This window comes from Xiphias gladius, chromosome 23, assembly GCF_016859285.1.
Source record: "Xiphias gladius isolate SHS-SW01 ecotype Sanya breed wild chromosome 23, ASM1685928v1, whole genome shotgun sequence".
Lineage (NCBI taxonomy): Eukaryota > Metazoa > Chordata > Actinopteri > Istiophoriformes > Xiphiidae > Xiphias > Xiphias gladius.
Window position 1 is genome coordinate 13,563,613 of NC_053422.1, and position 22,998 is coordinate 13,586,610.

Below are 22,998 nucleotides of genomic sequence, written 5' to 3' on the forward strand. Positions count from 1 at the left end.
GTAACAATAACCCAATAATACAGTAATATAACACTATCAGGGACTATTCTGCTTTATGAGTACTTTTGGTACTTGGAGTGCATTTTATGCCTTTTACCTCTGTATTTCTACTTTAAATGCAGGACTTTTACTTGAAATGGAGTATTATTTTTTCCAAATAGTATTGTACTGATATTTTAGCTTAAGTAAATGATCTAAATATTTCCTCCACCATCTTATCTTACTCTGTTCTGCAATACTTTTTTTGCTCATTCCTCTTTCAAGGTCATCTAGGACTTCCAGTGCAATTGTCATCGCTGGAGGCGCACTGGGCCACAGCTCAGAGAGCGATGCCTCATCAGAGAAACGCAGCACAAGTAGTAGCAGGAGGACAAGGAGGAGGATTGTGGGACTTGTTGTTGGATCACTAAGGATTGAGAAGGTGGCAAACGAAAGGAACAGGGGCAAGGGAGATGACTCTGGGAGTAGCAAAGAAGAGAGTCGCTCCACTGGTGAGGGTACAGGGAGTCAGACTGAGGAATCCAAGAGTGAAAATTCAGGGAATCGAAGTCCTGATGACGAATCGGACAGCTGTAGAGAGGAGGAATCAGGGAGTGTTAGTATAAAGACTGAAAATGGAGTTGCAGAAATAGAAAAGGAGAGTAGCAGTAGCGCTGAAGAAAGCATTGCAGAAGAAAAGGATGAGGAAGAAGAGGACCATAAGAAAGATCTTGGGGAAGGAGACGATGGTGATGGTGAGGAAAAAGAGAACAGTCAGAGAGATGAAGAGCAAGCGAGAAATGCAGAGGAAGACGATGATGAGGTTTCTGCCAAAAGGAAAACAACAGAGGAAGAAGAGGAGACAGGAGCAGAGGATGAGTTGGAGGATCAGGGAGATGCTGAAGATAGGTTGAAGAATGAAGATGGTGACAAGAGAGAACAGGGTTCTGCCTCCTCTCAGGATGAAGAGGTGGATGAGGATGAGTTTGAAAGAGATGAGAACAAAGTAGGGGAGGATGAGGATGGGTCGGATGAAGAGGAGGAGGGAGAGGGTGAGGAGGAAGAGGAGCAGAGGAATGATGAAGCAGGAGAGCCAGAAGAGGAAAGAGATTCAGGGGACAGTATCGTCTCACCTCAAGAAAACAGGTAAGATAATGAAGTTCCACAATTTTCTCTGCAAATGACTGAACCTGAACTTAATGCAACGATCTGTTTTCAGACCGAGAAAGACGACCATTAATCCCGAGAAAGCAGCTGAAGACGACGATGATGAGAAGGAGGGGAGTAAAACAGGGTCCTCAGATGAGGACTCAAATGAGTTTAGCGAGGACGACGATATTGAGAATCTCCTCGTACCTCCAGAACAAACAAAGAAAAAAGAGTGAGTAGAGTTTTACTTCTCTAATGGCTAAAAAAAAACAAAAACAAAAAAACACATCTGCAAATATGCGTCTCACACCTTTTTAACAATATATTTGCAGAGAAAAGGACCTGAAAGTTGATGAAAAACCTAAAGGTACAGTGTCAGTCAGTCGTTACAATTACAAGGGGAAGTGGATATACAAAAAAAAAAAAAAAAAAAACTTGTTGAAGATGCTGATCCTCCTTTCAATTTCTTTTCCAGCAACTTGTGACAACGTGGAGATTTTTCAAGTGGAGCCAGACAGTTCGACAAAGACAGATCCCCAAAGTGACTCTGATGAGTTTGATCACTTTTATGACTAGAATGTGTTGGTTTTAAACCTGAGGAAAAAAGGACAATAACTCACCTCAGTCACCTGGAATTTAGGATATTATTAAGACATTCAGAAAAAGGAGGTGAAACAGCAGTCTGTTTAAGACTCATAGATAATGCCCACTGTTTTTTTCATTTTGTTTTTTGGCATTTTATTAGAGATGGATATCCAAATGTTGCATAATTTCCATTCAACTCACTTGGAATAACTCCAGTACATTAAACTGCATTACTTACATATTGAACATTATATTTATTTTATTTTTGGACAACAATTTGTAGGTTTCCTTGTCTTCCAATCAGAACCACAGAAACAGATATACAGCTCTGGCACAGGAAAGGAGCAGAATGTGAGACAAACCCAATTTTTAACTGTTGGTTTGTATGTAACCCAAACCACGGGGGGATAACAACATTCTCAAGTAGAATTAAGAAAAAAAAGTACACAATAAAAAAGGTACAAAGGGTGACAATAATTTATTGAAAAAAAGATCATTTCTGCTGCATCTTGATCGACTGCTATTCCACCAAAGTCCTGACGCCACCACCCAGAGTACAGCACACCCCAACACGTTTGTCATATAAAAATAGACCGATGGGCGAGATGATTTCAACAGTACAAGAGTTGTTTCTTTGTTTTACAAATTTTACATCAGATCAAACTGGTCCTGGCCAAGTCTGGTCACTTGAGGTGACAGTGAGAATTTAAAAAAAAAGTCTTTCTTCCCGTTAAATTTTCACCACCTGAGCAGCCAAACAGGGGCTCACTCTCTTCCCGTTGTCTGACGTAGTGCTGCGCTGAATGAGCAGCCTGCCGTAGGTCCCACCCACCTGGCCTTTGGTCAGCCGTCCGGGATTGACACAAACACAGCCGACCACATCCTGAGGAAAGGTGAAGATGAGGCTTTAAAAAGGCATATTTGAATAATCAACAAAAACATAAATAGGCTCTTCTGATGTTATTTAGTGTCAGTCTGAAAATATAAGCACACTAAGAATGTCGGTTCCTTCATTGCACTTCCTGTAAATGAATAATGATTTAAAAAAAAATGTGGACTACATATTGATGTCAGGGAGGTCCGCACCTTTACGAAGTAGCGCAGCTCAGAGGGGACGATGAGAATGTCAGGGGTGAGCGGCATCTGACCGAAGCTCTGAAACTTCTCATAGTCCATGTTAACCTCCTCCACAGGCGGGTACAGCGGGTAGTAACTTAATGTTAACACAGAAACACAGGAGTCATTAACGCTGGGCATCCTCGAAAAACAGAAAGAACAAATGAACTCTTTTAGGAATCCCACCTCCTCTGGGTCAGCATGTGTTTCAGTATGCGTGAAAATCGGTCCGATCCAGTGCCACTGCAACATAAACCGATGTCATTTTTAAACAGAAAACTGTATAGTGACGGCAGTTGTTTATATATTTAGCGCTGCATTGAAACTGTAGCTTCTCTTATTTGGGTAAATTCCACTAGAAAGACGATGTGGCTAAGAGCAGGTTTGTTCGTGTGAATAAAGCGATACATTCTAAACTAAACTAAAAAAAGACAAACGACACATTTTCCTCCCAAATTCAGTTCTAACTGGGCTCCATGGCTGGATGAAGGTGTGGGAAGACTACAAATTGCGCACACAGTCTTCCTCACCAGCTGATCTCCTCTGCGCTCATGTGGAACAGGATGTCAGTGGACGTCAAGCCGAAGGTCACACCGTCGATCAGCAGGGTGCAGGGGTCAGGGGCCAGGGTGACACACTGCATAGTATGAAGAGGCAACATTGCATGAGACTGATCATGAAGTGTGATGCGTGCTATGACTGCTCACAAGCCTTTTGCACGTGCGCACCCGCAAGCAATTAAAAACAAGTAGTGTTTTTAGTTTACATATAGAATCCCAGAATCAGGTCTTTGTGTGTCTGACCTGGGCCCGGTCCTTGCTGAGGGTTGGCAGGGTGAAGGGAGGCTGCGGGTAGATGAAATGGTGGTGGACGTCTCTCTGGGAGGGCACAAACACCAGGCGACAGCCAACACTGGAATAAAAAAAAGGAACATGAAGCTTCATTAAAGTCCTTTAGGATCCTCAGGAGCATCATTAGTGGAATCAAGAGCCAGGGGAGATATGAGACGTACCTTTTGGTGCCATCCACGATGCTTTCGATACATCTTGAGAAAATGGCCTCAAACGTCTCAGTCACCTGTGCTTTCTGTTGGAGAAACAGAGAGATGGTCACATATATTCATCAAAAAAAAACAACAAACAAAACAAACTTTAATCCCAACTAAAAGCTCAAAAGAGTGATTAGGAGAGCAATGTGTATGTTGGACAAGACAATAGGAATGTATATTTCTGTGTTTAGATTTTGGATATGAAGGTTCAATTTTTTTTTTTAGAAACGCAAACTATGCTTTCAAAGAGAAGACGGTATTGTGGGATAGGGAAACCAACTGATCATGTCCACTGTTAAACCTACCTCAATTTGTTCATGTTTGGAATCCACAAACGGGCCCAGCTGGAGACAAGAAGGGAGAATTAGGAAACACACATGTAACAGAGTCATATGAGTATTGTTTGCCCGTAAACTACTGCCTGATTTTGGGTTTTTTTTTGAGCAACTGTGAGCATCTGGCCACACACAGAGACTGTCTGTTTAAGAAATGTGTGTGTTTTTTTTTTTTTTTTGATGTGTCAAAATCTAAACAAAAAACAAAAAAAAAACCAAAGTTACTATACCAGCAAGCAGACATCAGGACGATCCCTGACAATGACACTGATTAGGTCCAGCAGAGGGTCAAAGGTCAGGGTATCAGAAGTGGTGTACGGTCCGCAGGCCACCAGTACATTCATCGGCTCTGCAAAATTGCACGAGATGATGAGTGTGTCTTCACGGATGTGAAAGAGACAAAGTAGGAAAACTAACTTTGACAAAAGCCGACTGCAAAGCCATGCCTTCCTTTTGTGGGTGAGAGTTCTCTGCGTGAACATGGTCTTCATTTAATCGCCGGAGAACATTTTGAGCTTAAAGAAGTCAGTAACAGGATGCAGGGTATGAGCCAACATCGCTCCTTACCTTCATCCATCTCCATTTTCATCTCAGAAGTGTAGAAAGGAAGAGGGACACCCTAAAAAACAATAAAAAAAACAAGACCATTAACAGAAGATCCAAAGACAGGCCCCACTGGAACCACCTCATTTTGATTTTGAAACAACATTTGTTGTTGTAAATGTGTATCTTTGACTCTCTCTGTGTGTCAGCGTTCATTAACTTGTAGCTGACCTCATAGAGGTTGGAAGCCATCAGTTTTCTTCCTGTTGTGTTCATCCCCTCCATCACTACCACCTATGAAAAGAGGACACACACGGGGATGAATCTGTGCTCCAAGATGCATTAAACGCTTCCTGCACGGCAGGCGGGCAGTTATGGATTCCTATGCGGGAACGGTTCGTTTTGTGAGAGTTCTCGGTCAGACGCCGGGCCAGTCTCCAGCCGGGGTCCTTGGCATGCTCTCTTACTCTCGGTGGTTATATAACCTGCTGCACACAAACCTCAGTGCACAGGCAAAGGAGATACCACCACTCTGTGTGCGTTCATCATTTCATTACAGTGTGTGTGTGCACTCTAGTCTAGTGACGCCCACTGGTAGAATATATGACAGAAAGCATATAATAGTGGCATAGAGCTGCGGAGCTGGGTGCATTTCTTAGTGGAGTATTAGAGCAGAGACATGGGATTCAATAATATTTCTTAATACAGCTAAAAAGACTTTCACAGCTGACCCATTTGCATCTCGATCTGTCAAACCAACAAGTGTCCTTCTGCCTACCTGACCAGGAAACAGGGAGTACTGTTTGAGCTCTGACACATCAACAGGTACTTGCTGACCACCTTGCTCCGGTCCCGCCTCCAACAGAACCGACTGTGCGTTCAGTTTGCCGTTACTGTCGCAGCACACCTGTCCCAACACTGTTATGCTGTCCTACAGGTGGAGAGATAGAAAACACAGCAAGCAGAGCAGTCAGGTAATCAATATACAAAAGATATTACTGAGCTGTGTCCATTTTAGTCAGCAAAAATAACAAATGTGGATTACACGATAAAAGCCTGGCTGCTACAAATAATACGCAGTCGAGGCAAATTTGATTCCCGTACTGAGACATTTCTACAACAGTTTTATTATGTATGGGAATATTCACATTCATGACTTAGCTAATTTGCCTGAATCCAATGTCAAATGAATCAATAGCTCATTCCAATGTTGGATGTCATATCAACACATAACGCATCTATTCAAAGCCTTTGGAAACCGTAGGTTTAAGCTTTCAGAATTTTACAGGTTTTCCACAACAGTAACACCTCTGTACCTGCGCGGGCAGAGAAACAGGAGAGAACTCTTCGAGGCTAAAGTGAGACCTGAGGCCTTCTCCAAGCTCCTCTATCTTCTCTGACAACACTGGGGAAGAGAGAGATGCAAAAATCTGTATTACAGGCTCCAGTCATTTCTGCTGCCTTCATCTATCGGATCAGGATTTTTTAGTTACAATTAACGTCAATATGTCTGAGACTGACAACCCCCGAATAAGTCTGTACGGCTACATACCGTTTCGAACATCTCGCATCCTCTGGAACATGTACTTGTAGCTGCAGCGGAGGGAGCCTTCGGGACCTTCCAGCAGCTCCAGCTGGACGCCGGCACCCCGAGCCTTCCTGCCCACCCAGCGGGTGCCCTGCACAGCCCTAAATGTAACCACCACCTCCCCTTTCCCTCCTCGCTGGCTGTACTTCTGTGAGGGAGTTGCGCTGCAGAGAGAGATGGAAGGAAGGGCAGAGACTGGTCATCGTGCAACAAATGTCCATTGTATCAAGTGATTCAGTCTAATGGTTAAAATATTTTAGTTTTCTCTCTGTGTCATGGCTCCAAGATTATACTCTCAAAACAAATTATGAAATAAGCCTGAACATTCATTTGAACAAAAAGGGTCCCATTAACTACTACTTTAAGCTACTTTTTTGGCCTCTTATGACTAATATACAAGTCGTGCTTATTTAATTTTTGAGGATCTGTTTTGAAAAGTGATTTATATAAAGTTTACTATAAATGTGAAATAAAGAACAAAATAATATTAATGATGATAATAATGATATCAAAGCCAGGAGGCACAACGTGTCTGTGGGGATTTAGCTGTTTTCCAACAGCTCACTCACTGACTGTTGGTCCGCACTGCTCAATACCTGGGAGAGAAGCTGCTAGGAGACAGCAGCAGACCCGGGCTGGCCAGCAGAGCTGCACTCCTCTTTGAATGAGGGTGTTCAGGAGTGGTCAGTGCTCGCTTCTGAGAACCCTGCACAAGACGTAAACAAACAGGGGCCAGAGCAGAGCACACAAAGTCAGCGAGATCTTTTAAAATTCCTATGTACAGAAAACGTAGGCGGGCTCAGAGTCAGCGTATGGACAGCCAGCGAATAAATAGGATAAAAGTTCTGTTGTCAAAATATACCTTCGCAGGAGTAGAGTAGGAATCTAGTAGATTGTCTTCCTCTTCCTCAGCTTTGATTCTGAGCAAATGAGGTCAAGGTCTGTAACACGATTGGATGACGGAGACGCTCACCACAGACAACGGGTAAATTCAGAAGGATATTCAGGCGTGTTTTTGTTCTGAGAGTTTACTGTGAAGGATACAATTCCTGCAGTGAGTGGATGTCTCTGGTTCTGCTATGAGTTTCTTCCTTTCTGAAGCCTTGTTTGGATTTATTCCTCTTGCTCAACACCTGCAAAGACAGACAGACTCACACCGTAAATACAGACAGGGTCCTAACTCATGGTGAGGGCAGTGAATGAACCGGCAGTGGAGAGAAGAGTTCCAACCATTCCACACCCACACAAAAAGGTTTGGGTCAGGAAAAAAAAAAAAAAAAAAAAAAAAAAAATGTGGTTACTTGGCAAATATAAACAGTCAGCCTGTCACCTCGTGTTCAAATTGCTCCAGGGTTTCCATGGTGAGTTTTAAGCCATTTTTTGTGGTGCTGTAGGCCACCCACTCCAGCACCATCTCGGGGGCCTGTATCCTGGCACAAATACACTGCTCCACCACTGAGGGGCAGAAGAGAGACATGGGGGGGGAGAGGAAGGGGAGCAGGTCAAGGGAAAGGAAGCTGCAAATACACCTGAGGCACCACGAATACGACATTACAACGCCGACTGAAAAATATTACTGCAAATCGGAGGATGAGAATTACCGCTGAGCTGAGTGAGGTTTTATTTTTTTTTTCTCCCTGACGTCTGCCTTTCCAGTCTGATATAAGCCCATTTACATTGAGAATATGAACGACGAGCAGACGCTGCGGGACGTGTGGCACATGACGATGTTTTTTTTTTTTTTTTACAATTAATACACACGACTGTGCCAAGGTTTTAAGCACTTCGGGTGTTTAGATTCTCATCCATCACTTAACACCATCAGGGAGGCGTCTGCCCGGTCCCGAGTTCATTCTGCAGCACGAGACCACGAGCACAAAGATACAGCCAGAGTCATAAATAACATAAACAGACTGTAATTTTCGATAGATTACAACTCGACAGCAGATGAGACTAAACATCACAACGAACTACAAAAAAAAAAAAAGTAGCATTGCGATCACATAACGTTGCACGCCGTTGGACGGCCGTAGTACTGGCAGGACATGCATAACGACGTCGAAACGAGCAGGCGGCGGCTACTTACTCTTGTCGAGGACCGACTCATCTTGGCAGGGTACGTCGAACGTACCCAGCTCTGACTTGAGGCTTTCTGCGCTTACTAGCGCCATTGTTTTATCCTGTATATGTCCCAGATTATGTCTCGACTATGGAGGAGATCGGACGTCATAAGGTCCGGCGTAACGTCGGCCTTGCGCTCAGCTCATAACAACGCCGACGAGCCGACTCTCTCAACGGCGCGATTGCTAAATACGAAACCGCGGCCGTTGGCGGCCGTTGGCCCCCGTTTAGTTTGGTGGGAGATGCGAGAGCTCCGAATAAATCCGATCAACGGTGGAGGCACATTTCATTTTACCGCGAAAAAGGCTCCGTCGGTGTTGGCGGGCGGATATTACTTCACATCCCAAAACAATAACAAGCGGAGGTTAGCGGTGCTACCAAAATAAAAGCCTGTGCAGCCGTCTACTGGTCACTGTGAGAATGTTTATTCAGTTTTAGCCATCTGGGATGTACGGGTTTTTTTTTTTTTTTTTTTATAAACAGTGTGGTTTTCCCAGTCTAACTACAAACAATAGCATGAACTACAGAGCTATATAATTCAACCTTACAGTATCAGTGAGATGTACACATTACAGATGTTCATGTCATTGTTCAATATTGCTTATTTAGGGGTACATAATAGAAAGATCAGAAATACATTATATATATATATATATATATATATATATATATATATAGATAGATAGATAGATAGATAGATAGATAGATAGATAGATAGATAGATAGATAGAGTGATTGAATGGGTTTTAGAGTGTTAACTGAACCAAACCAGACATTTAATGACGGCATATTGTCACAGGCATTTATCACTGTTTTTTGATGTTTTGTAGACCAATCAATGAATTGCTAAAATATTCAGCAGAATAATCAATAATGAAAATATTCATTAGTTGCAGCCCCAATATAGATCTCTTCTGGAACATTTTCTATCTTATAACTGTGTAAACAACGATCACATCTGTTTTAACACACAGACTGCAATAACAACAATGTACTTTTAAAATTAAAGGTGAAATAAATAGCTATTTCTATCACCAGCAAATGTACAACATGCACCGCTACCACGCTTTAAACTCCATGAATATTAATTCCAGTGTTAACTGCTTCCACAGGCTTCAAACAGAACAAAACTCCTTCAAGACAAACACAAACAGTCTCAGATTTCTCTTCTGGTGGGGCCATCACTCTCATAATGTTCTTCCATCTGTGGAGGCAATGACATGGCCTTAGACTATGTTACAAAATCAGATGTCTAACAGTAACGAAGCACTGCTATAGGAACTGGTTGGTGTCAGTGAACATCCAAATCACCTGAGCAGGGTAGCACCTGCCCCTCGGGGTGAATTTCCATGATGTCACCCTCCTCAGAGATTCACAGAGGGAGGCCGATAGTTCATGAGTGTCACGCACCTGAAAAACACATACATTATGACTTCTGTCACATGATCGACTCGAATATGTGTATTTACAGCGTAGCTGCTAACATACTTGTGTGGTGTCTTTCATCATGACATTTGAAAGTGAAAATAAAATTCATTTTTTTCACACCTTCATGCTGTTCAGACAGGCATTTCTGAAGTCCATGTTAGTGCTGCAGCTCACGATACTGATGGATGAGCTGAGAATCACATTTACAGCTGAACGGAGCTTCTCTTGGTCCTTTTAATATCACACACAACAGCCAAACACACAATATTAGGGCGCCAATAAATACCTGATTTTATTATTTATTTGATCTATAAAATGTCAAAATGTAATGCTGACTAATTTTCTGTCAATCAATTAGTCAAATAATTATTCCACCTACCACTATATAAAAATAGTAGGGTAGTTACTGTGTGTATGTCTTTCTCAGACTTGCCTTTCTTCTGCGATTTTGGGCTTTCAGTGTGTTCTGTAGCTCAGTCTGCAGGGCTGTTGTGACTGCATGTCTGTTGTTGCTCAGAACATCCTCCAGGTTGTGCTCTATCAATGCCTCTGTAGCTGTGAGAGAATCACGGACATCCCAGTTACCTCTGTAGCTGCAACACTAACTTATTCTTGTATTCAGCTGTAGTAGAACAAATGAAGAGAAGCTATGTACGGCCCGGTGTTTTGTGATTCTACATGATGCAGTTGTCTCTCACCCATAACATCAGAGAGCTGGGAGGTGAAGGGGTCACTGTGCTGCAGGAAGAGGAAAAGCAGGAGACTCTGCTGCACTGTGGGAAGACTTGATTCTTCCTCCCTGTTTTCTTGCTCTACTTTGTACACAGTGCCACCACCAAGCACAAGATCTGCGAGGATGTTAAAACATTTTTTTGCAAAACAGATCATGAGGAGGAGATGGAAGGAAAACATGATTATTAGTGAAAATATCTGTGATGATTTTAACAGTAAAAAACACTGTAAGTCTTCACTGGTTGAAGGCACACTGGTACAATCACAACAAATGGAAAACACACCTTTGGGTTGGGCAGGTAGTTGTTATAATGGCTGATTTTAAAGTTCTAGTTTTAATAGTTTCATGCCAGAGTAAACCATACTTCACTGATAAAAGTGTTTGTGAGAGAGTATCTTCTCTCTAACAGCCAGAGACTGGCTTTTTTTTCATATTGCATCTAGTGAATGACTAAGCTACTCGTAATTCATCTAGACCCGTGGTTTTGCTTGTGGTTCTGATGTAATGTGTAATCTAAAACGGAAAAAACTTATTACAAAACAGCAGTTTCTAAGAAATCACAGCCATGTTTTAGATTTATTGTAATATGACTTTACTACCCATGACTGCTGTACTATGTTGTATCCTATTGTCTGTGCCAGACAGTGATTATTTAGCAATGATTAAGCTTAGTTTCCAAACTGAAGTGTCTCCTTACAGTAAATCAGTTTAACCCAAATCAGCTATCTCAAACATGATTGAGTAATCCGACTCCTTACTTAACTGACTACCTGAAAGAAAATCTTGTGTTACTCCAGGACTAAATGAATGCTCAAATTGAGGAATAAAGACGGTTTTAATTCAGATATGCTGACTATTGTCTGGATACACATAGATTATTTGGATTATTTTAGTTAAGACTATTCACCTGCAAGGCATTTATTGACTTGGTGACTCACATTTAATAAATGAAACCAGTTTGCATAAGAAAAATACATTTTGGGAAAAATATAATGCAGCCTGGTTTACTTTTTTGCCATGCTAGTGGCGCTGGTCTGTCGGTTGGCTGGTCCACCACTTTGGACCTCTTTCCAGACCGAAATATCTCAACAACGATTAGATGAATTTCCATGAAATTGTGTCCGTTCATTCATCCTTCTCCAGAGTTTAAATAATCGTCTATCCATGTTTAGACTTATGGTTTTGGTGATCCCCATCTTTTCCTCTTTCCCCATTCACATTTGTGGTTCTGAGAGTAATATCTCATTAATGTTCCCCAGGGGATGAATCCCAGTGACATTGGTGGTTCTGACTTTTCCTCTAGTTTAATATTTGGTTTTTAATGACATTTCTTGACAACTATTTGATGGATTGCCACAAAGTTTGGTACACACATTCATGTCCCCTGCAGGATGAATGTTTATATCCTTGGCTTTTCATTCAACACCATCAAGTCAAAATTTCGATTTGTGCAATACTTTGCTTTATGACCAAACACCTGCAAAACTCCACACATTCCCATAATCCAAAACTGTACTTTGTGTTTAGTGCTAATTAACAAATGTTTGCACGCTAACCTAAGATGGTGAAGATGTTTAACATTATACCTGCTAAACATCAGCATGTTAGCATTGTCACTGTGGCGATGTAGTCATGCTGACGTGAGCATTTAGCTAAATGCACGTTCAACATTTACAATGTTTTATTTTAACAAAGGCCTTATTCTAACTAAGGCATGATGATGGTATAATTTAAGTTTTGGCAACCACAGCCAATTAGTTAAGGTCAGGGAAAGAAAATGGTCTAAGTCAAATATGACACATTTAACACTTATATCTAGCATAAAACAGGATGGGAACCAGAGCCTCCAGTGTCAAAGCCAAACACATGGTAAACCTTGTCTCCACCCAAAATTCCACATAACAACATTCTGCTGAGTTTTCAGAAACAAATGTTTTCAATCAACATGCACCACTTGTCCATATTATTTGCATATGAAAATAATTCACAGGAGACAGGTTTTTAAAATGCAGTGACAATCATTTCACTGCTGGATTCCAGACTTGCAATGTTATCACAAAAAAGGAAAGCTTGTAGTCCGTTCTCTTCAAGAGCTGTCACTTTAAGGTTTTTGTTACTGTGTTTTGTGTGTGTTCTTGTTTTTTACTACTTCCATTGTTTGGCCTTGTTTTGGTCCTCTGATTCAAATTATGGGCTTTTTGTGATTCATCAGGGTTTATATAAAGCAACTCCGCGCCACTCACAATTAAACACAGGTGGTTGAAATAAGTCTTATTCAACTCACACATCATAGTCAGGAAGTAAATATTCCAAATTTTAAGTTTTAAATTACTTCTGTATGCGTAAGGCAGGATTAACAGTCCCACACTTCTGACCTACTCCAAGTTCAACTCATACCCTGTCCAGGAAAACTGGCCCAAACAGTTCTTCTGGCAAAAAAAAACCTTAAATGTATCCTCATTCCCATCAGGGATTTCTGTTTACCTTTGAAGGAGGAGCAGTGAAGGCGATGCAGGCTCAGTTCTTGACGGTCCAGATGAACAGGGAGGTCCCGGAAGAAGGTCGAGGGGCCTGTAACGGGAACATTACTGTGGCTGTAGACCAACACCTAAACACATGTGGAGTCAAGGAAGACTAATCCTAATCAGATGCTCAAACCAAGTCCACTGAGTCAACGCGAAGGAGCAGTGGTTCTACTCTGAGTTCCCACCAGATGCCTGAGCTCCTCACGTTTCACCCTTTCTGTCAGTGAGGTGAGCCGTCCTGCGAAGTAAATTCATTTTGATTGTTGGTATCGTGATTCCAGTCTCTTGGTCTCATTACCCAAAGCCTATGACCCTAAATGAGGGCTGAAACGTAGATCGGGCCGTAAAAGAGCTGGGCCTAAAAGGTGAAGCTCCCTCTTCACTATGACCGTCGGTTACAATGTCCACATTACTGCCACATTATAGCACCAATCCGCCTGTTGATATCACACTCCATCTAAAGCTGCCAGCATGCTCTGCCACCCCTCAACAACTTTCTTATGTCGGACTGGAGGGGGGGGGCTGTGTCCGTTCATTTCTGTAACTTTCTTAAACTCACATTCTGACTGCTGTGTGGAGGTAAAAAGTATACAACAATCTGTGGCACTTTCAGTGTAACTGACCATGTGCAACGCTGTGAATGTCTTCCAGGAGAGACTGTCTGAAAATGTGCACAGTAATCCCCATATTTAAAACAATACAGCATCTCCCCTTTCTCTATGGCAGCAAGCTTTTCACCGTGCCTTTGTGTTTGGCTGTTCACAACAACTACAATGTTTCCAACAAGGTTGGACAACATTTCTGACAAAGTAGTTCTTTCTAAGCATAACCCAACCCTGACCCTCACTCATGAAAAAAATTGAGATCCCATAATACTTGACTTCTCTTGGGGCAGTAACTCACTCTGAATCCAAAGGGAGCAATCCACTGTTCTCTGGCAGAGGACAAGGGCGCTGGCCCTAAGCCCTGTTGTCACACTCAGCTGCAAAAGGACCCAGTGTGCACTGGAGTCTTAGGAGGCAAGCTGAACCACAGCCATCTGCAAAAAGCAGAGACACAATCCAGGGGCCACTATATTGGACACTGAATACAACTACGCCTAAAGATTCTGTTCCTGGCGATCACAACCAGAATTATGAGAAAATCAGTAAAGGATATTTGTATGTCAGTGAGCTGGGTTGCCAGATTGGGGTACTGCAGCACACAAGGGCTAAGGAGTGTGACAGGCTGGATGCTGAGCTCCCCGTAAAGGCCCTGATCCATGACTTGTGGTGGGATACTGAGCGGCAACCTGGCTCCAAGGACCGGGTGTCCTCCCTGACACCAGCATCCTTTCTTCACACACTCTGGAGGCCTTTGAACCCAAGGAGAGAGAATCATTTTCTGCAGACAAAAGCACGCATACAGAATGTACAGCAGTATTTCTGACATGTCGTTGTAACATGGATAAATGAGGATAAAAACAACTTGTTTTCATTACACATCTGTAATTTTCCTCCTAAAAGTAAGACAACATTGATCCACACAAACAACTATAAATTTAATTAATATAAAAAGCATTACTGACAGTGTATTACAGGTGACATCCAAGATCAGTGGTGGGTTGGCTGCCTGTGTAACTTTACTTTTGATTTTCACTCTGCAAGAATATGAACACAATGTTAGTACTTCATAAAAACAGAGGCTGACATTCCCATTGCTAATTTAAATTTATGACCTACCCTATACCCGTTGGGATTAACTGGAGTAGTGAGTTCTTGTCTTTGTGGTCGTTATTATGATGGAACTCCCAAAGCCACAAATGTTGCAAGCCACTATTAAAATTTGACCTACTCTAATTCAGTCTGTGTGTGTGAGGCTAATTTTTTCTATAATATTTTTAAATCACTTAATAAAACAAAATAGCTAAATACTGTGTAATGCTCAGTGACTGCATAAGTCACTGAATATAGCATATGTCACATATGAATTTAATATAAAGACACAATTGAATTAACCCACTCTATTTTGAGATCATTGAACATAAGACAGGCTCTCTACAAAGCTTCAACATTTGCCTGCATTGTTGCAGTCATACCTGAATTCTTGGTGGAGGGTCTGCTTGTTGAATTTGAATTTGAGGTGGATTTTAATCTGTGAAAAAAAAAAAAAAAAACCCTTTTTGCTAACTACCTTCACATATGACTGTGGATAAGTAGACAGATCCTTTCATACCCCTGCATTAGCCAAGTTGAATATGCGTAGGAATTCCTCTATATGAGATTGCCACTCTGGACTGAAAAGTCTTGCATCTTTCATCTGTACAGTGCAAAGAGATAAGCAGATAGAACGTGTCACTCACAGCCTCACTGTGATCATCTATCACTAATGACATTTGAAAGGAAAAATACTTATAAATATAAATTTTTGGTTCAATTTCAGTCTTATGTAGCTTCATTTATTTATATAAGGGTAATATCAGTCCAGTTATGAAGACCAGTAAAGTGATCCCACACAGATTCTGTTTCTTAGGACAATCTTAGACTAATAAGTTCCTATAGTGCTTAAAAAGGTTAAGACAATGCTCAGCCGATAACATCCGTAGTTATTATTCAGGCCAATAAGACGCTGGTGAACGATCACCGTTGTTTTTACCTGAAAGGAAAGGAGTAATCTGAGGGAACCATACAGATCAGTGAAGGCACACAGCTCCTCAGGGTCAGGCTCGGGACATGACCAAGCACAGGGAAACATACTCTCCTTTAAATCTGTGAGGACGAATGTAGCAAAAAGAGGTTATATAGTATACAAAAGATGAAAATGTGTGCATATGTTGGGTGTGCGTACATACCAGGTTGGAGTGCTTTTTTTTTAATCCCCGTGCACCAGGGCCCAGCAGCTGCAACTGCACAACAAATGGGTAAGCTTTTTCAGCACCGTGTAGTTTGTTACCGTAAGCCAAACGTATTTGTTTTATCTGGTCCGAACAGCTGCTGGTAGCAGTCACTTTCCTGTTAATTTTCTTTACAATTTGGGGGATGGAGTTAATGTCAGATCTCAAGTTTCCATCCAATCTTCAACTATTTCCCACAGTACAGGCCTTATCAGTACAAATAAATATGTACTCATGCCTCAAAGTGACCAATTAATCATGTCGGTTTTTTTTTTGTCAGATTTCTCTGAAATTAAGCATCTGATAGACATGTGTCTTCTCCATACCTGGCTAATTTTTTACCTGAGGTGTACACCGATGATAGGCAAACAGAGGCCCGTGGGCCAACTCCGGCCCACCAACAAAAATATTTGGCCCCTGACAAAAGCTGATGATTTCCCTTTTATAGTTTGAATCCAAACAAAACATAATCTTTCATTGATTTGCAATAGGTAATAATGTATTTACAAGGCTTATGTAAATGTAAATAAATATGACCTTGTACCATGTAATAAAAATCTGATTTGTGTATCAAACTAAACTTAAATAGGTGGCAGTCGTACATGCTAATGTTGTTTTTCTGAGGCAAAAACAGGCTCAACAGTACTTAAATCAACCAAAAACGAATGCGTGTGGATAACTTAATCAATTACATTTCAAGTCGTCGAGCGCAACACAAAGCATAAATGTGCCAAAATGAGTCACTTTTTCCGGAATGAGTATTAAATAAGATGCGGTAACTGTTGGCACAAACTTACTGATGGGGGGAAAAAAATGCATCTGACCGCAGATGCAATCCCAAAACAAATGGTTTTATAAATCCGTTTTTATCTTAAATGCAATAAAATACTCAAAAGTTGAATGCTTTGAAGAAACACAGCGCTCACACTGATCAATGCTAAAAGGAAAGTCTAACATGGTTGAACCTCACTGCTGACTGCTGTGCACCACATTAGACACTGAACCAATTTATAATGGGACTTATTCCACAAGGCGTTGAAACGTTACACTGGCTTTTTGCCAGTAAGAAATGTCTACGTACTGGTAGTACTCTCTAAATCTGCTTTAAAATAAGGCAACTCGGTGTATCGGTGTTTGGGTGCCTTTTTCCACCCAAGAGAGATATTTACCCAATTTAAAAAAAAAAAAAAAAAAAAAATAGTGGTAGTCAAATACGTAGCTTCTTCCCTGTCGGAATAAACTTGCTCCGCTCGTACACATTTGATAGATATTTCTACCTGACACCATGGGATACCCCGCCGTCCGCTGGTCGTTTTATCCTGGAGGGGGGGGGGGGGGGGCAGCTCACCTTGTAAGAACGTGGTGAAGAGCTGAGGCTTACCGGTGCAGTTCAGACTTTGAACAGACGCTCTGGTTTCGGTCCACAGAAGCACCAAAAGCCCCCCCGCAGCCTTCAAACCACGCTGTCGTCGTTGCTTCCCCATTAGCATGACCAGCCTCAACACCTGAGGTGGTAATTCAGCAAAGACACAAACGCCTGGCTTAGCATGCTAACGCTACATATGTTACGCTAGTTAGCTTCAAACCCGATATGGCCGGTCTGTGTATTATACACAACCAAGAACCGCGTTTCACTGCCTACTAAAACAACAATTTTACACGTGTTTCTAGGTAGAATTGGTCTAATTCAAGCCATTACCTGCTGTATTTCTCGGAGCATTTTCAGTTTACCGACACAAAAGCGCTGAATCCGCCTTTTCGGATTTGTGTATGTTCCCCTCTGGTTTACTCGACTAAATATGATCTTCACTTAAAATCCCTGCGAAACCCTGTATCACAGCTGGCAGTGTTACTAAATCTGTGAATCCACTGTAAACACCTTACAAATGAAGCAAGGACGGTTTGGGATGAAGTTCTGAAAACAATAGGTGTACCACTACCACACTGTAAAAAAACACAAAAACAACTCAATTACAAGTAAAATTCTTGCATTGAAAGTAAAGTGTCATTTAAATAAGAGTATAATCAAGAAGTAAAAGAACTGTAGCATACTCAATGCAGAAAATGGCCCCTGTGAGGGTTGTATCGTTAAATTACTATGATACAATCCAATGATGCAAGCCCTATTTTATGTAAGGCTGCAACTACTGATTATTTTCCTTTGTGGAATAATCTGTTGATTAATTTCTTGATTAATTAATTGTGTTGTTTGAAAAAAAAAAAAAAAAATTAAAAAAACGAAAATAGCGGGAAATGCCGTCATTATTACCAGTGCCAAAGTGACTCACAATGCTCCCTTTTTCCAACAAATAGTCCAAACTTCAAAATAAATACTGAATAGAAATTATTCCAAAGAAAACCAGTTAATCCGCACATTTGTTTAACATTTTAACATGAAAAATTATCAGAGTAATTGCCAATTACCTGTCTTTCAGTAAACTAATCATTTCAGCTCTACTATTATATACTGTTTGGTAGTTTAATTTATAACAAAGTGCCATATTCTATAAACTCTTGATAGGTTTTTTTAATGCAAAAATATTTTTTAGTAACTAAAGTTGTCTGATAAATGTAGTGCAGTAAAAAGTACAATAGTTCCCTCGGGTAGTATAAAGTGGCATGATAAGAAAATACTGAGGTAAAGTACAAGTAACTCAACATTGCACTTATGTACATTTGAGTAAAGGGACTTAGCTACATTCCAGTACTGGGCAAGGAAATTTAAATGGGTAGTCTATAAATTAGGAGTAAATGACCTTAACTTGATCATTGTAATTAGCCAGGACTTTGCAAATCAGAGTTCACGAGTCCCCAGCAAAACCAGCCAAACTCTGTAAATGTTTCTGAGCATTTAAAAGAAAACAAAAAAAAAAACAACTTAACTTATTCATTCAATTGGCCAGTTATATTTTCTGTAAATCTTATCTCAGTACATTATGGTTTAAGTGTTGTTTCAGAGCCTTGTCTACACTGCCGGGTATTTAACTTGACGGAGAATACTAAAACAAGTCTATTTATTTATTTTTTACTTTTTTTTGTCTAGAAAACGGGCAACTTTTAAGATTATACAGTCTTGCACACCAGAATGTCTTACAATGTCCACCGGGTCAAAAAACCTTGACTGTGAAAAAATCAAAAATATCCTGCGCTCCATCAATCACTTTTACACATTTTATATTTTTATATTTAATATACTTATATTATATATTGAGTTAACACTTTGCTTTGGGTAACCCTGTTTTGCATATATAAGCAGTACATAAACAGGTAATAAATGTTTTATGAAACACTATAATGTACTTATAAGCAGATATAAGGATATTTTTAAAGTGTTTATTAATGTACAGTATTTCATAACTGTAACTTCTCCTTTGATGATAAACAGCAGCCTACACTCATAAGTTTCCACAGGAGGAGCTACAGTTGTACATTAATAAACCCTTTTATGTACTTGAAACTATATTATAGTGTGATATAAACCATTTATGACGTTTATATACTGATTATGAACGATAAACAGGGGCAGTTAAAGTAAAGTGTTACTGTAGATGGTAAACTCCTCTTCATGTCATTAAACGGCCCCAAATTTGAAGAAATTACCGATGGCGTGACTTAACTAAACTTAACTAACGATTCACAAAAATATAGGTAATTCTGAGTGAATAACATAATTCATTTTATTTGGATCCATTCATACATTTTAAATACAATGGCGCACTCTATGAAAACAAAACAGCATCAAAAGGTAACAAATAAAAGACCAAAATGCTTCTCTATTTTGTCTTTCGAGCTTTCACAGTTGCTGTTTTGTATGAATATGCATGAGGCTTTCCTTCAACATGAATCACTTCCCCTCTCTCTCAGACCACTCCTTGTATCCCCCAGCATAATTACGTGCACTGTAAGACAAGACAGAGGCACAGAATAGAAGAGTCATCATTATGTAATTACTTAAAATAGTCAGGGCTATTAATGTAGAAGACTTAGACTGTCTGTTAAAAGCAAGATGGTCTGTGTGTGTAATATGTAATATGTATAGTAAACAGTAACTTATTTACTTCAAGTATCCGAGCTCGTGGGCCCTGCCCGTGGCGACTCCCCCTCGCCTCCCCATTTGGCAGTGAAACACCAGCTCTGGGGTGTCCAACGGTGGCTTGGTTACTCTGTACTTGGCCAAGAATTCTTCTGGCTCCATCGAAAAGGCAGCTTCTACTGTATCAACTGAACGAACAGGGAGGGAGGACGAGACAAAAGCCTTTTAAGATTAAACAGATGATGGACATAAAACATTCACATCTACTGAAAAACATTCAGAACCCGGAGAACCAGACAACAGTGCACCGATGCTTATCCAACACTACAACAGTTTTAGCAAGTATACACAACAACACACGCAGGAAAACTTTAGTCTTGGTTTGTATGATAAGTGGTAACAGTGAGGGGAAAAAAGGGGAATTCAGCTTTCAGGATGAGACAATGGTACATACTGTATCAATTTAAACTGATATTCTTTTTTTTCCCTCCATGTCAAAGAATTTAAAAGAAGCTCACGTGGAACATGGACAGATCCTGGAATACGTCCTTTCTCCACTTCTTCTTTAGTGCGGACATCAACCAGGAGGAGATCCTGGCTCTTTTCCAGAAGCGCTTTCAGATTTTCATAGGAGATTTCCTTGGTGTCTGGCAATGAAAGAGGAGACACATTAAAGGGTTTGCAAAGTTTGAGAAGCCATTGTTGAAAACTTCCATAAAACTGCACCATTCACTTTTTTTAAAACACAGGTTAGCCGTCGAGTGATAAAACAGCCTGACACAAGATTTTATGACAAATCATCCTTTTCAAAGAAAAGCATCATGTGATGGGTTATACGTAACTCTCTAACATGATACCTGCTTTATGGTGCGAGTCAAAAGCAAAAGGCCTGATAAATGGGGATGTACCAAATGGTAAGTGCATAGGTTTTCACTCATGACGTGACTGCTCCACATTAAATACCCTTTACTTGTCAGTGGTATTGTAAAATGCAGTGTTTCCGTGATCAGTTAAATTCATTTCCAGTCTCAGAGGGCTACCGACTCAGTTTTTAGTGGCACAGCAATCCCAGCCTCATTTTAATTTACATAAAAAATGATCACAATGAGCTAAACACAGTGAGGTGCACAGATTTGGAATTACAGCTGCATGTAAGTCTGGGCACCCCTGGGCAAATTACATATTTTGTGGATTGTTTGAAATGAAAAGTAATAAATTCAACCCCTGCAGCAAACAGACATTAAACACGAGCCCGCCTTTCTTCAAATGCGAAAGCACTATTACTTTTTATTTCATGAATTTCAAAAAAATTGAAAAAATTAAACAGTAATTGTGGCATGCGCAAAAGTTTGGGCACCCTATTGAATCGACTATCAAAACTTCAGCTCCAGAGTAGTTCATCGTGAATTTTGAGGTCTGCTTCGGATAATTGTCCTGTTGAAGAAACCACTCTCTTTTCAGTTACACTTTTTTTTTTGGATTGACTGCAGGATGACATGCTGATTTTGATTTAAAAAAAAAAAAAAAAAAAAAGTCTGGGATCAGCTCCACCTTCAGGGTGCATTCCTCTCCCGAAGATTGCTCTCTCATGTGGGCAAACACACCTTCCTCTTATCAGACAGCGTACCATTGTGTGTGCGTCTCTAAACATTAGCAGTGAAGTGTGTCTTTTGCTTGGGGAACCAGGCTGCATTCCTTGAGGGTACAGCTTCTGATTTGACCTTATTAACACTTCTACTGCCTGCTGAGACACTCTGAATCTGAATCCCCTGTATAATTAACGAGGAGAACCTCAATATTCTTAAAATCACAAATTGTTTCCTCAATTATTTGTCAAATCCGGACTCGAGATAGTTGACAAAAACGAGAGACACCACAACTGTTCACACAATCTGATAATTACAATACGCCACTTTAACCGCGACTGTTGTATTATTAAATAAACAAGTGATAGATAACACGTTTGCGGAAACTCAACCCATGATTCTTAACAAATTCAGATAAACTAGCCAAATTACTTCTCTCTCAGTGAGTGAAGTGAAAAAGACCCACCTGTGTTCGCCATTCCGCTTATTTAAGGTGGTGTGTGAACGGTACCTTCTCCGTCACATTGGTTGGTGACAAGTAATTGGCTTAGAGACCAGGGGAGGGCGGGGCTTAGCTTGAATGACTCCAGCTGTTAGCCAATTAGATTAACGTCCTGCGGTATTTTTTTTAAAAGGACTTTCAAAATAAAGGTTGAGAAGTTGAAGTTGAATAAATACAAGCAGTTATGAGGAAGTACTCAGGATGTTTCACTTAAGTAAAAGTAGTAAATAGCACAATGTAAAAAAAAAAAAAAAAAAAGTCTTGCATTCAAAATCAAACGTATAAAAATATCAGAAGTAAAAGTACTCATTAGAGAGAATGGCACATGTCATTGATATATGAATAATATATAAAGTACTGCGCAAATGTTTTAGGCTCTGAAAGTAAAGTGAGCATGTTTTCAAAAATAATCACATGAATAGTTTTTATTTATTAATCAACACCATAAAAGTGCAGTAAACAGAAAAAAACTAAATCAAATCAATGTTTGGTGTGATTACACTGTGCCTTCAAAACAGCACCAGTTCTCCTCAGTACACTTGCACATAGTTTTAATAGGTACTTGGCAGGTAGATTGTTCAGACATCTTGAAGAACTTGCCAAAGTTCCTCTGTGGGTTTAGTCTGTCTCAGTGTCTTCTGTCTCTTTATGACTCTGGCTGTGTTTGGGGGTCGCTGTCATGCTGCAGAATGAATTCTGCAGCATGACAGCATGTCTCAAACTTTTGCACATTACCGTACATTAAGTATATTATTGGGTTATTATTATTATTGGTGCATTAACTTGCAATTTTAATCTTGTAGCTGTCAGTAGTAGCAATTGAATCTTATATATAGTAGTTTAATCCTATATATA

At 40.4% G+C, this 22,998-nt stretch overlaps 3 protein-coding genes across 11 annotated transcripts; all 3 read right to left on the reverse strand.

Moving 5' to 3' along the window:
- Positions 1 to 2,167: 2,167 nt before the first annotated feature.
- pola2 (polymerase (DNA directed), alpha 2) lies at positions 2,168 to 8,840 on the reverse strand. Its single transcript, XM_040118974.1, has 18 exons — positions 8,430 to 8,840; positions 7,674 to 7,798; positions 7,388 to 7,476; positions 7,206 to 7,263; positions 6,940 to 7,049; positions 6,308 to 6,507; positions 6,072 to 6,160; positions 5,534 to 5,686; positions 4,987 to 5,049; positions 4,780 to 4,831; positions 4,443 to 4,561; positions 4,183 to 4,221; positions 3,842 to 3,915; positions 3,633 to 3,741; positions 3,360 to 3,466; positions 3,016 to 3,072; positions 2,800 to 2,926; positions 2,168 to 2,596 (listed from the first exon to the last, which is right to left on the reverse strand). The coding sequence occupies exons 1-18, from the start codon at positions 8,512 to 8,514 to the stop codon at positions 2,444 to 2,446; spliced, it is 1,809 nt and encodes a 602-aa protein (XP_039974908.1). The 5' UTR covers positions 8,515 to 8,840; the 3' UTR covers positions 2,168 to 2,443.
- Positions 8,841 to 9,209: 369 nt separating this feature from the next.
- Positions 9,210 to 18,096, reverse strand: zgc:195212 (DUF4554 domain-containing protein). 8 transcript variants are annotated; one of them, XM_040120019.1, is made up of 15 exons: positions 18,075 to 18,096; positions 17,722 to 17,966; positions 17,371 to 17,527; positions 15,981 to 16,034; positions 15,785 to 15,897; positions 15,365 to 15,448; positions 15,228 to 15,283; positions 14,718 to 14,789; positions 14,309 to 14,504; positions 13,110 to 13,233; positions 10,591 to 10,740; positions 10,326 to 10,447; positions 10,013 to 10,123; positions 9,776 to 9,874; positions 9,210 to 9,668 (listed from the first exon to the last, which is right to left on the reverse strand). In XM_040120019.1, exons 2-15 carry the CDS (start codon positions 17,740 to 17,742, stop codon positions 9,621 to 9,623), a joined length of 1,407 nt encoding a protein of 468 aa, XP_039975953.1. In that variant the 5' UTR covers positions 17,743 to 17,966; positions 18,075 to 18,096; the 3' UTR covers positions 9,210 to 9,620. The 8 variants fall into 8 exon arrangements, with proteins under 8 accessions (XP_039975953.1, XP_039975954.1, XP_039975955.1 ...); XM_040120020.1 differs by having other exon boundaries at positions 17,404 to 17,527; positions 18,075 to 18,094; XM_040120021.1 differs by lacking the exon at positions 15,981 to 16,034 and having other exon boundaries at positions 17,404 to 17,527; positions 18,075 to 18,094.
- Positions 18,097 to 19,674: 1,578 nt separating this feature from the next.
- si:dkey-34l15.1 (thiosulfate:glutathione sulfurtransferase) lies at positions 19,675 to 22,212 on the reverse strand. Of its 2 annotated transcripts, none has more exons than XM_040120177.1 (4): positions 22,108 to 22,212; positions 20,574 to 20,702; positions 20,081 to 20,243; positions 19,675 to 19,921 (listed from the first exon to the last, which is right to left on the reverse strand). In XM_040120177.1, the coding sequence occupies exons 1-4, from the start codon at positions 22,118 to 22,120 to the stop codon at positions 19,867 to 19,869; spliced, it is 360 nt and encodes a 119-aa protein (XP_039976111.1). In that variant the 5' UTR covers positions 22,121 to 22,212; the 3' UTR covers positions 19,675 to 19,866. The 2 variants fall into 2 exon arrangements, with proteins under 2 accessions (XP_039976111.1, XP_039976110.1); XM_040120176.1 differs by lacking the exon at positions 22,108 to 22,212 and adding an exon at positions 21,607 to 22,038.
- Positions 22,213 to 22,998: the final 786 nt, after the last annotated feature.